The sequence below is a fragment of the Galeopterus variegatus genome, unplaced genomic scaffold (genome assembly GCF_000696425.1).
Source record: "Galeopterus variegatus unplaced genomic scaffold, G_variegatus-3.0.2 Scaffold15, whole genome shotgun sequence".
In the NCBI taxonomy this organism is placed as follows: domain Eukaryota; kingdom Metazoa; phylum Chordata; class Mammalia; order Dermoptera; family Cynocephalidae; genus Galeopterus; species Galeopterus variegatus.
This window is the reverse complement of record NW_007726126.1, coordinates 203,136-216,545: the sequence shown is the minus strand read 5'-3', so window position 1 is coordinate 216,545 and position 13,410 is coordinate 203,136. Positions and strand designations below refer to the sequence as shown.

Sequence of the window (13,410 nt, the reverse complement as noted above, 5' to 3'; positions counted from 1 at the left end):
TCTCTCTCTCTCTCTCTCTCTCTCTCTCCCCCTCTCCCTCTCTCTCTCTTTATTTATATATATATATTTTTTTTTTTTTTTGGGGGGGGGGGTAGTTGGCCAGTCAGTACAGGGATCTATCACACTCTAACCAACTGAACTAACTTGGCCCTGTATACATTTCTTATAGTCACATTTCTAATATTTTTAGTTTGAGAAGATGGCAGGGGCCATTAGAGGAATTGTAATTATTCTTCTATAGTGAGAAACAAGAAAGAGAATAAGAACTGTGACTCCCAAGAATGTTTGCTCCCTGCTTGGTCAAGAAGGGAAAGACAATAGATATTTTGGGATTACTCTTTTCTCAGTCTCACTCCCATGGAATTGTCTAAGGTAGCTTTGGCAGTTAGGTTTTGTTTTTTGGGGAGGTTTTTTTTTTTTTTTTACTTCTTTTAACTCTTTGAATGACTCATATATTATTATAATTATAATTTATTATTTTTCTCATTCTTCATAGAGTTTAATTGTGACTTTATCTCATTTGGAGCCATTTTTTGCCAGTGAGAATGCAACTCCAATATATGACAAAATTCAATGGCAAGTTAGCAATGGAAGCAAAGCAATGAATAAAAGTATATTTGTTTTTTGTCTGGGTGTTTGGATTATTTTGGGATAAGTGGTTCTTTAAAGTGTTTTGGTGGGCCGGCCCGGTGGCGCACTCGGTAGAGTGCAGTGTTTGGGAGCGTGGCGGCGCTCCTGCCGAGGGTTCGGATCCCATATAGAGACCGGTCCGCTCACTGATTGAGCGCGGTGCGGGCACGACACCAAGGGTTGTGATCCCGTTGCCGGTTGCGGTACAGGCGCGACACTGAGGGTTGCGATCCCGTTACCGGTCATGAAAAAAGACAAAAAGGAAAAAAAAAAGTGTTTTGGTAATAGCCACAAGTACTTCGTTGTCTTCCTGTTTGGACTACATTAACATGAAGAGAATATAGTCCCTTTTCCCACCCTACCACTCTCTGGACTGTAAATGTGGAAGATTTATTGTTCCTTTTTAACCTATCATGAGACTCTTTCTAGTATGTTCTTGGAGGAAGAAGTCATTAAGTGCTTTGGGCAGGAAAACTTGTTTTAAGAAATAATCAAAGTCCTTTTACAGAGAATATCATTACTTCAGATTTTTTTTCTTTTAAAATTCTGGAAAGACCTTTTTTTTTTGGCAGCTGGCTAGTACAGGGATCAAATGGAAAGACCTACTTCTTAATGTTCTTTCAAGTAATGGATGAAATAATTCCTTAGCGTCATGGGCCTACTGTTAAAATTGTAGTTGGATCACATTAACAAATAAATAATGTTAATAATATATGTTGGTTTTAAATAAGACATTTGGGGAATTTTTCATATAAAAACTACCAGTAGACCTACCCAATTAGTAACCTTTTTAATTTCTTTAACTTCTTAAAAATCAAAAATAGAGAACATTTTTCTTTAAAGAAGTTATTGTAATCTGTAGAAATGAAAAAAGCTATTGCTGTACTAGCATTTTAACGTGCAGGTTTTCTCTGATATTCCGCATGTTTAGGACTATAGATATTATTAAGCGTAATACAAGGGTACTTCAAAAAGTTCATGGAAAGATTTGTATTATCTTTTAATTCCATTTTTCCATGAACTTTCTGAAGAACCCTCACAGATACTAAATGTGAGATAAAAGAATGGGAGGAATAAAGTGTGATGGTTATTTAAACTTGTGCCCATGTTCCCTTCTATATATGTGCCTCTTTTAAAAAAACAGGAAATGAGGGGCCGGCCCGGTGGTGCACTGGATAAGTGCGCCGCTTGGGAAGCGCGGCGGCGCTCCCGCCTGAGGGTTCGGATCCCACATACAGACCGGTTCCCGCTCACTGGCTGAGCGAGGCGCGGGAGCAACACCGAGGGTTGCAATCCCGTTGCCGGTCCCCGGTCCGGTACGGGGGCAACACTGAGGGTTGCGATCCGTTGCCGGACACGGAAAAAGACAAAAAAAAAAAAAAAAAAAACAGGAAATGAACAAAAAGAAATAGAATATGCTAACTAGATAAAAAGAAGGGTGGATTAATAGAGAGTCAGGCATCCTCATTATTCATTTAATTAAGAGTTATAACCAGGCTTAAGACAGATACTAAACCAAATCAAGAAATGCTGGTATCTTATATAGAAATGCATCACAATTAGAGTTATTGTATAATTTTTCTGTGTTATTTGGCCCATCTTTATAAAAGTTTTATATGTCTGATCCAGATAGAAATAATAGGAATGGAACCTGTGGATAATTTTAAAGCTACATTTATTATAGGTATTCATTATTTCATGAGATGCTGTTCTGCAAAACAAGTCAAATGAACTAAATGGTATTTTATCTGGAGCTCACCAATGTGAAAAAACAAATTCCTTTAGAAAAAAAAGATTATTTTTGAATGGAAGTAAACACTCAGAATTTCAGGGTTTCTTAAAGAAATATTATACCTGAAGCTGACTACTTTTAACTAGATAATTTTGTTTCTTTGAAAATAAAGTCAGTTTTAAAGGATATTGCACAAAATAAAAATGTTATTTCAGCCATGTTAACTACCTTTTTCATTTTCTTTTTTGTGCCTACTCTGCCTTTGGAAATTGACATGTTACAGTGACATTCCATATCATATTTTAAGATATCCCAATATTTCAGACATACTAAGTAAAAATATGCTTACCTAAAGAAGGAGCCAGCCAATATACTATAAAAAAGTGATGGAATGCTTCATCAAAACACGTGAAATGTAGTGAAAGTGCCAAAGCTGGATTAAATACAGCTCCTGTTAGGCTTCCTCCTGTAATACATTTTAAGCAGAGTGATTCCTAAGAATTTATATTTTCTTATAACTGGAAATAAATGGGTTACTAAATGTGACTTTTATTTTAGATATTTAAGTATTCTTATTCTATTATCTTTGCAGAATTAACTGGCACATTATAGAGTACAATAATAGATTATAGACTATAATGTGCTAGGTACACACAAAAAAGGACATAAAGTGTTTAAAACCCAGTGCTTTTCCTATATTCTATAAAATGTACATTGAAAGTTAATGTATTCTGTTATTCCTACAGTTTTATAAAATGGGAGATTTGTTTGCCCTTAAGATTAATCAATTTAAATGAATGAATAATAAAAAATAGTAAAATGAAAATACAGTTAAAATGGATACAGTAACCCAGGATCATCTTGGGCATAAGCGTACCTTTGAAACAAAATTACTAAATTTAAATTGAAAACAAAAAGTAAAATGGACCAAAGCATTATCGCTGGTTCCATTTTTACTTGTCAATGGAGCCCTTAAGAAGTGATTGTAAATTAAATTGTATGTAATTTATATTTCAATAAAGTGGTTACAAAAATTTTTTTTAAGTGTAACACCAAGATCAAGGGTCCACAGATCCCCATACTGGCCAGTATGAAAAAAATAAAATAAAACTGTAAAAAAATATGACTCTGAGTAGTCATAAAAGACAAGCACAAATTTTAACTGTCAACCACTTGTCAGGATTCATGTTCCAGCTCTGCACACAGGGGATCTCTCTGACATGGGGCTTAGGAGTTTATAGTTCTGGCCACACAGCAAGTAAGGAAAGGCAGAGGAGGCTGGATACCTGTCCAACAGTACTCACCAGAGCTGTGGCTTAGTTTTCCAAGCCACATGCTAAGAGCATCCGTAAGACAGTGACAGTCTGGCAATTTTTCCAAGTGGAAGCTTAAGCACACACATTGGCCTCTTTACTCAGCCCACAGAGATACATCACGAGATCTTCAAAGTTTTATATTGATATACACCATTATAGCGTGTTGTCTGCATAAAATGCAGTAATGTAAAACTGGAAATTAAGTGTTCCTTTCATAAGATATCACTATTGAGATTTCAAACCAGATAGGCTGAGAGCAGTGAAGCAGTGTTAAGATGAAGATACTGAGCAATGAACTAAGTTCACTCGAGAAGTCAAGACATTTTTCTAGCATACCAGCCTTACAACATGATTCATATTCATGGCTTAGCAATTATAAGTATCATCACATCATGGACCTTTAGGATCATTCTTGAATAGTCAAATCCTGGAACGTTATACCTGCAACTACCAAGGATCAACAGAATTGTCTGGCTGCTGGTCATTTCAGTTCAATTCCACAAAAAGTTGAGTTCCTCTGTACTAGACACTATGTGCAGAAAAATAAAGATACACACTTTATAATGTAACGAGCTATGATAATATAAGTAACCTGTAACTTTTTAAAGGCACTTTAGTAAAAGTAGACTGAACCATTGCTGTCATCAGTTTACTTCGGTGTACTTGCTATGGTGTACTAAAGACCTAAAGACTTGCCATCAGGTCTGATAGGAACACTATCAGTCAGTCTTATACCATCCTAAAACTCAAACTACTTCACTTGCCTTATTGTCTAATCCTCACATCACCAATTATGCTCAGTGAGACTTGGTGGAAACTGCTTTTCCCAGCAAGAGGTAGAATCTACTTCCCCTCACTTGAATATGGGCTTGCTTTGTGATGGGTTGACAAAATGCAGCAAAAGTAGCATTAGGTGAATTCTGAAGTGGCAGGAGTGACGCTGTGTGAATTCTAAGTTCAGGTCTCAATAAACCTATTCACTTCCAGGTTTTGCTCTCTTGGGACAATGCCCTGACCATATAAGTAAGCTGGTCCAGGCTGCTGGAGGCTGAGAGCCCACATGGAGAGCCAAGGCATGACAGCACCAACTGCCAGACTTATAAGTGACCCTGGCTTTTCCAGCCCCTTCACTGTCCCCTGAATGCAGGTGCATGAATGATCTCAGAGGAATTGCCCATCTAACCCATAAGAGTCATGAAAAATAATAAATTGATATTTTACATTTGGGGATGGTTTGTTACATAGCAATAGTTAACTGATACAGAAATCCTTTTTAGGCATGGGTTCTTTGTTAACAAAAGCCCAAAACATGGCACTGGCTTTGGTGTTTTCCTGGATAATTCTTTGTTGTGGGAGACTGTCCTGTGCACTGTAGCCCGTATAGCAGCATTCCTGACCTCTACCCTCTAGATGTCATTAGCACACCCCTCTTGCCACATTGTAATAACCAAAAATGTCTCCAGGCTTTGCCAAATGTCCAGGGGGGTGGGGTGAATCGTCCCCAGTTAAGAACCACTATCCTTGAGAAACACCATTATTTGTATACAAGAAGACACATACAAGGTAATTTATAGTAGCAAAGAACTGGGATAAACCTAAATGTCCATTCATAGGAAAATAGCTAAATAAACAAGTTTATTATTACTTTGGAATATAAAAAAAAAATACTTTTTGAAATGAGAGAAATCTCTGCTAACCTAGAGAGATCTTCAAGATATATCATTGAGGGCCGGCCCGGTGGCGCACTGCTACAGTGCGCTGCTTGGGAAGTGTGGCGGCGCTCCCGCCGAGGGTTCGGATCCCACATACAGACTGGCCGCTCACTCGCTGAGCGAGGTGCGGGAGCAACACTGAGGGTTGTGATCCGTTGCTGGTCACGAAAAAAGACAAAAAGGAAAAAAAAAAAAGATATATCATTGAACAGCTACCACCAAAAAAAAGCAAACTATTTTCTCATCCCGTATCTCCCCATGTCATAAATGACCCATGACCAAGTCCTACCCATTCTTCCTCCAGTATGTGTCTCCAAACACTTCTCTCCATTTCCACAACTACCCCAACTGTTTGTTCACTCCTTAGAGGACATACAAGGAGCTCTTTCCAGTTTTCAGCTATCAGAAATAAGCCTTCTGAGTAAGGTATGATACTTTTTATATTAACATACACATGATAGTTTATATAGTTTCTACAGGGTCTTATCTGTATGTATAATAAGTGCACATAAAATGAGTTTGGAAAGGGGCCGGCCCGTGGCTCAGTTGGGAGAGCGTGGTGCTGAAACACCAAGTCAAAGGTTAAGATCCCCTTACCGGTCATCTTTAAAAAAAAAAAAAAAAGTTTGGAAAGACATACACACATCACACACAAGAAGGACTACCCTGGTGGGAAGGCTAAGCAAGGAATGAGGCTTACGACATCATAGGATGGCAGTCAAAAAGCACGTTAGTGTTTCAGATTTTTTACAAAGAGAACATACTCATGTATTGTGTAATTAAGCATGAATTATTTTAAAAAGAACCATCAAGCACAGAACTATCAGAAAATGGCTTAAAAAACCGTTATTATTCATTGACATTTGAAAGGGAGGCAACATAATAGTGCATATTGAAGAAGAGGTATCGCTGGGGAGATCCAGCTGGCTGACTGCCAACAGTCTTAGAGGACAGCGTAAAGTTGGTGAACTTACTGGAGGCAAAGGCTAAACCCCAAATCTGGCAATTCTAGCCACTAATGTTTCTCAGTATTCCTAAAGGGAATCCAATTCTCTGTGACAGAAAGATACCAGTTAAAATCACATAAGACTCAGGTATAAGTCAGAAGGTCTACTTAACTTATGTATAGTGGAAGCTAGCCCTTCCCAGTAACCAGCATATTTGTCTTCCCTCTCCAGGACACCCATTTCCTGGTAAGTGCCCCCTGGAAAGCCAAGTCCATCACCAGAAGTTACTTGGTGAGCATGTAATCAAAGCAAAAGCATAGTTATCAGATCACAGTGAGGTCAGATAAAATGTCATTGTCCAGAGTTGAAAATACCTCTCTAATGCCAACACTGCTTGTTTTCCCCAGATTCAATCTTTACTCCCTGGACAGTGCTGGGCATATACTTTCAAAGTTTGCATCTCCAAACACTCCACTTTTTGTTGCTCGTTTATATTATGTTGATATGCTAATGTGACTAAGCTAGCTATCTAGCTGTTTTTAAATTAGTTATTACAGACCCGGAAGAATGGCATTAGGCTGTTCCCATATGTTGCAGAGAAACACCTAGGGATTTGTACAAAAAGCTGAACTTTTATACTAATTTCTACATAAAAGTTACAACTTACATTTTCCTGAACTTATCTCAAAAGGAGTTGTGAACAATAACAAAAATAGCAATTATGCAAAAATGATTAATTTATACTGGAAGCCTATGGGAAATTAGTAGGGTGAAATAATAGTATTTCCCAAGCACTTAGTATTTGCCAGGTGCTCTGCTAGGAACTTGCAATACTGTTCCTCATATTAGTCTTATGAGATAATAGTATTCTGCATTTTAAAGATGAAGAAACTGAGGCCTCAATTAAGTATCTAGCCTCAGGGCACACAGTTCAACTGCAAACCTGTGCTCTTAACCACTATATTATACTGGCATAGTCGAAAAAAGTTTGACCTTTGGTTGAAGCTGTTTTTCATTTGTGAATTGGTGATAGCATCTATTTCATATGGTAGTTGTATTAAAAGAGATCATATGTCAAGGACTTAGTTTGCTTCTCTTTTGACAGATAATCTTACCTATATTCATGATTTAGAATGATACCAAAAACTCCTGAATGGAGTAATGGGATGAAGTAGAAATATACAATTTCTTCAATTTATTAGACTTATTTTGGAAACCCTTAGACTTAAAATATGGGATACCCAGATATGTGTTATTTCCTTCTGTGCAGTTTTTTAAAATAAATAGAATATTTATTGCTAGTTCATTCACTTCTTCTAAAAATACTGTTCTTTGTACCAACTGATACCATGCTAAGTCCTGGTTATGTCATGATGAATAAAACAAACTTGGTCTCTATACTCAAAGCTTATCATCCAGTAGAGGAAGACAGGCATTATGTCAGAAAACAGTATAATTTACAATTCTACAAAGTAAATGAACAGGGTGCAGTAATGAAGACAACTTAGAGGTGTAAAATAACAGCTTTTTTCAATATCTAATTATGCATAAAAAATGATGCAGTTCTCTCTAACTCTGTTCATTGAACCAAATTCTCCCAAAAGCCAAATTAAGGAAGATTTGCTTAAAATTTACATTAATAGTTTATTTTAATATGTTAATAAACCACAGATGGTTGTTTTTTTTAAAACTTGACTAGGGAAGCCAATAAATACATGATAAGTGGTAATGACATCAGTGGCCCCCGTCTGCACATCAAAATTCAAGGTGCTAAATCAACAAATGCACAATCAGACACTTGGTCACTGGCCATGTTGCTGAGCAATTATGTTCGGTAATCTTAAAATACATAATCAGTTATTTTGATGTGACCCGTGTTGGTGACTTCTGAGTGCCCTCAAAGTGCAAGTGATTAATCTCCCACCATGCAACTTTGTCAAACTTGTATTTGTAATATCTTAGAAGTTTAAAGAAGACATACCAAAATAACTTGTATTGATGCCTGAATTAGCCAACTCTTCCCCTGCCTCTCTTTCTCGATCCATTCTTATATCCCTCCTACAAAAGTCTCATCTCTGCCTGATAGGACAGAAACTCAACTAGTTCCAAGACAGTCCATTCTATTTGGTGGAACAACTCTGTTCCAAAGTTATGAAGTATCCATAGGAAATAATCGGGAGTAACGTGGCTTAGTGCACATTTCTCAAATACTATTACAAGTAGTGCTAGTAATGTATTAGTTGATAAAGTTAATATAAGGTTAATTATTCTTTTTTGGGTTTGTTTGTTTGTACTGAGTCAACATATCCTGCCCCAAAACAGAGCTTGTTAAGATGGTAGAGCCTGGTAATTGCATAAAACTTAAAAACTTTATTATCAGAGTTTCAACTCCTCTTCCTAATAGCACGTTTATAATTAATCTTCTACTCATTATTTCACTATTCTTGTAATAGTGTCCCTGTCATTAACTTAATAAAAAGTATTAAGTTATCTCTTCTGCTACACACTCCTAGACAAAAGGATCTCATAAGTTTGAAACTCCTCTTGGAGTTTCATAATATACAGTAGCACAGTAAAGGCTCTGTGAGGTTTTAAAATTAGAAAATCTGTTTAATCCAGTGTTTGCCAAACTTATTTGGCAACAGAATCCTTTTGGAGTTTTTTTTCAGTTTTTTTTTTTTTAATAGATGACCAGTAAGGGGATCTTAACCCTTGACTTGGTGTTGTCAGCACCACACTCTCCCAAGTGAGCTAGCCGGCCATCCCTATATAGGGATCCGAACCGGCGGCCTTGGTGTTATCAGTACCACACTCTCCCAGGTGAGCCACGGGCCAGCCCTAAAAGAATCCTTTTGAAACTTAAAATTTTTTTTTTGGACCGGTAAGGGGATCGCTACCCTCGGCACGGTGTTGTCTGCACCACGCTCAGCCAGTGGGCTCACTGGCCATCCCTCTATAGGATCTGGACCCGTGGCCTCAGCGCTACCAGTGCCACACTCTCCCGGGTGAGCCACGGGGCCGGCCCAAAATTTGTTTTAATTGTAGTAAAATATATATAACATAAAGTACAGCCATTTTTAGTGTATAATTCATTGGTGTTACATTCACAATGCCATTCTACCATCAGTGCTATTTCCAAAAGTTTTCCACCACCCCAGACAGAACCTCTATACCCATTAAATGTTAAGTTCCCATTCCTCGTTCCACCCTCAGTCCCTGGTAACCTCTATTCTACTTTCTGACTCCATGTATTTGTCTGTTCTAGATATTTCATATAAGTGGAGTTATACAATATTTGTTCTTTTTTTGTCTGGCTTATTTCACTTAGCATAATGTTTGTAAGGTTCATCCATGCTGTAGTATGTATCAGAACTTCATTCCTTTCTATGGCTGTATAGTATTCAATTGTGTATGCTTTTGTAACTTTTGAAGAGCACACTGTAGAAATGCTCATAATGAAATGAGAATGAGCTTTAGTGTTAGTTTGAACCATGGTTCCAGCACATTCTAGGTGTGTAAACTTAGACAAGTCATTTCACTTTTCTGAACCTCACTCGCTTTACTTAAAATGGGAATAATATTTTCATCAGTGAGTTGTAAGGATTAACTAAGATAAACATATAAATTTCCTAGTAAAATGCTTGGCTGTTACAGATGCCCAGTGAATATTCTTATCTCCCACATACTGGCAGAAAATGAAAAGGAAGATCATAATAATTATGAATTTCTGTAACTAGTAGTAATCAATGATTGTCTGTTTGGTTTTACCCCTGTAAACGGTCTCCTGCACTGTCCAGAACTGTAGCCACTAGCTATAGTACAACTTGACTACTGAGCACTTGAAATGTGGTTGCTGCGAATGAGGAACTGAATCTTTAATTTTAGTTAATTTAAATCTAAATAACCACATGCAGCTAATGGCTACCAAATTGGACTCCTAAAGCACTCCTAAAGCAGTGGTTCTCAGACTTGGTTTCATAATGGGATCACCTGGGGAACTTTAAAATGTACCACTGCCTAGGCCACTTCCCAGAGCAATTAAATTTTAATCTCTGTGCCCAGAATGAATATGTTTAAAAAACTCCCCTGGTGATTCTAATGCAGAGGGAATGTTGAGAACCACCGCTCTAAAGATCCCTTTGCACTCTATCCCTCCCCCCTCAATTAGTACCCTCATTTCAAGAAAAAAAGCAACGTTCTGGATCCCTTAAATTGATATTTTATAGATTCTTTCCCATAATTTTCCTTATATTTACCTATAACTTCAAATATTATCTTCCTTCTCTCGAAATCTTTGTCACATAAAATAGGGAAGGCTAATATTATATACAGTATTATTTATGGAATTATAAATATGTATTAAAAGTATAAAAGCAGACAGGAAGAATAACAACTTAAGGATAATCGAGAGGGAAGAAGTACACAGGTACGGAAAGCTCCAACTTTAGCTAACGTTTTACTAATTTAAAAATCTTTTACGGCGGCACTCCCGCCGAGGGTTCGGATCCCACATACAGACCGGCCGCTCACTGGCTGAGCGAGGTGCGGGTGCAACACCGAGGGTTGCGATCCGTTGCTAGTCACGAAAAAAGACAAAAAGGAAAAAATAAAATAAAATAAAATTGGTGGGCCGGCCCGGTGGCACACTGCTACAGTGCGCCGCTTGAGAGTGTGGTGGGGCTCCCGCCGAGGGTTCGGATCCCACATACAGACCGGTTCTCGCTCACTGGCTGAGCGAGGTGTGGGAGCAACACCAAGGGTTGTGATCCCGTTGCCGGTCCCGGTCCGGTACGGGCGCGACACTGAGGGTTGCGATCCATTGCCGGACATGAAAAAAAAGACAAAAAAAATAAAAAATAAAAATAAAAAATAAAAAATAAAAATCTTTTAAATTTTTACTGCTTTTAACTGTAAAAATACAGAGCTAAACTGTGGCACAACTTTTTGCCAGGGACAATTCTCTTCAATTCGGGGTATGTTTCTGCTTTAGCCAAAACCCACAACTTTAATAGATAAGCAACTACTTATCAATTCCTCAAATATGCATGTGCCCCTCCCTCTCTCCTATACCACTTATTTACATGTGTGTCTACTAAAAAGTGGTACTAGATTCAAAGAAGGGAAAATGGATTAGGAAGTCTTTAATTTTTACCCTAAGAAGTCAAGCATGTGTTTAGGAGTCCTTATTTTGAGGTTTACTTCAATTCATAAATTCACTTTTAATGGGCAGAAGATAAACTATTACTACAAATTTTCTTTGTCATATCCCCGCCTCCAAATGTTTTATAATTTAGCTATAGTCCCAATAAAGATATTTTGTTGTAATCATTTAAAATGACACATTTTATCATTAAACACTCATTTTTGGGATTTCCTTGCCCATTTAGAATATCTAGATTATCCACTGCATCTGAGACCTGTCAAGGTAAACAAATGGTTTAAAAGAAACCAACAGCTTTCTTGAGAGTTATTGTTTTTAAAAAGCATCTTTAATTTCAAGCAAGTTTTCGTTTAAAATCATATCTTTCTTGAATGGCCACTTAGAAGTTCATTTATAACTCAAAATGAATTATTAAGGAAATAAGAAGTGCCTTTAAGTAATTTATAAAGAGAGAACTAAGTAACAGAACTACAGAATTTCCACTCTCCACTCTTACTACTAACCGATCACGTGCTTTGTGCTTTAAATTGCAAGAAACTTTTAAAACCCAGGATCATTTTTCAGTGACAGTATCAGAAAGGATCTATACCACCTTGGCATGGAGAAAGAGGTAGTAAGTTATCTTTCCTCTCTACCGTTAAAACAATCCCTTTGTAGAATATATAAACCCTTGGCAATATTTCACAGGATCTCAGTTTCAGCACAGAAGTGGCTCATTTCTCTGGGTGTTCAAAAAAGCCCTGAGTGAAGGATCTATATGTCAGCCCTATTGGTTAAGAATAGGCTGTAAAATGGTTAGAATAACTGGGATATTTACATCACAGCGGTATAGGGGTTTCAAATGTATCTTGGTAAGGAATTTAGAGCCTCGGGTCATTGAGGCTCTGGACGTGCCAAGTGTTTTGTGGGAATGACAAACCTGCATAGACCAAAAAGGTGATGAGTGCAGCCAGCAGGTGGATACGAAGCTTGGTTCGGACCTCCTGGAAGTGCAGCAGAGCGCTGTGGAAGATAAAGGAGCAGATAGCCTCTGTGATTACCGCTTTGGGCAAGTCGACATGGATGGGATTCTTGCAAGCGAAGGTCCTCTCTCTGACGTGATATTTGGTCAGACCCAGGCTCCACAGGGCGCCTATGCAATACCTGCTGCATATGGCACTAATCAACTGAGCCAACAGCCTCATCGCACCCATCTCGGGGGACATTCCCCCCAGCATCATCTGCATCATGACGCCGCACGGGTTGCTGGAGGTGCCCACCAAAGTCAGGCCATGCACCAACGAGAAGAAGTAGATTAGCGTCAGCGTCCAGGTGGGGTGCGCGGGGTCTTGCTCGCTCAGCAGTTGCAACTCATGGGTGCAGCAACAGAGCTGGAAGGTGGCTAGAAACTCCAAGACGAAGGCATGGGCCATGGGCCTGTGCAGCTGCTGTCGAACGATCACGCGGGCCAGCCCCACGAACAGCACGGTCGACAGCATTAGCCCCAGCGAGGTGCAGGTGTCTTGCACCTCGGGCCAGAGCCCCAGCAGCGCCATGGCTCCCTCGCCGCCGGCTCACACTGCGGGCTCGGGCTCGGCAGGAGGCGGTCTAAGGGCCAGAGTCCAGAGTCCGCAGCCCCGCCCCTCCTCACGCCCCTGGGGCGGGCCAAGTCGGGGCAGCCGGAGGCCCGGGGGCGTCGCACTGGAGGACTCCTCCCCCTCCCCGGCTCTGCTTAGGGTGTTGGGACTAGAGCCGGGGAGGCGGGGAGGCGAGGGGCGGCGAGGAGGGCGCTGCTGGGGCACCGGCTCGGGGGCCAACGGTCAGCCGAGATGGTGACGCCCACGCCCTCCGTCGCCTCCCTTAGGGCCTGGGCGCGGACGCCCCGCGGTCACTGCGCACGCGCGCTGCGACCAGAGCGCCCGTGCGAGGGGGG

At 39.5% G+C, this 13,410-nt stretch overlaps 1 protein-coding gene across 1 annotated transcript in view; it reads right to left on the bottom strand.

Moving 5' to 3' along the window:
• The window catches only part of AQP11 (aquaporin 11), a 15,218-nt gene extending 1,912 nt beyond the window's left edge, over window positions 1-13,306 (bottom strand). The window contains exons 1-2 of the mRNA XM_008565912.1: window positions 12,418-13,306; window positions 2,712-2,828 (exon numbers count right to left, since the gene is read on the bottom strand). Coding sequence (XP_008564134.1) covers window positions 2,712-2,828; window positions 12,418-13,033 — 733 coding nt within the window. The 5' untranslated portion in view covers window positions 13,034-13,306. The remainder of the gene's footprint in view (window positions 1-2,711; window positions 2,829-12,417) is intronic.
• Window positions 13,307-13,410: the final 104 nt, after the last annotated feature.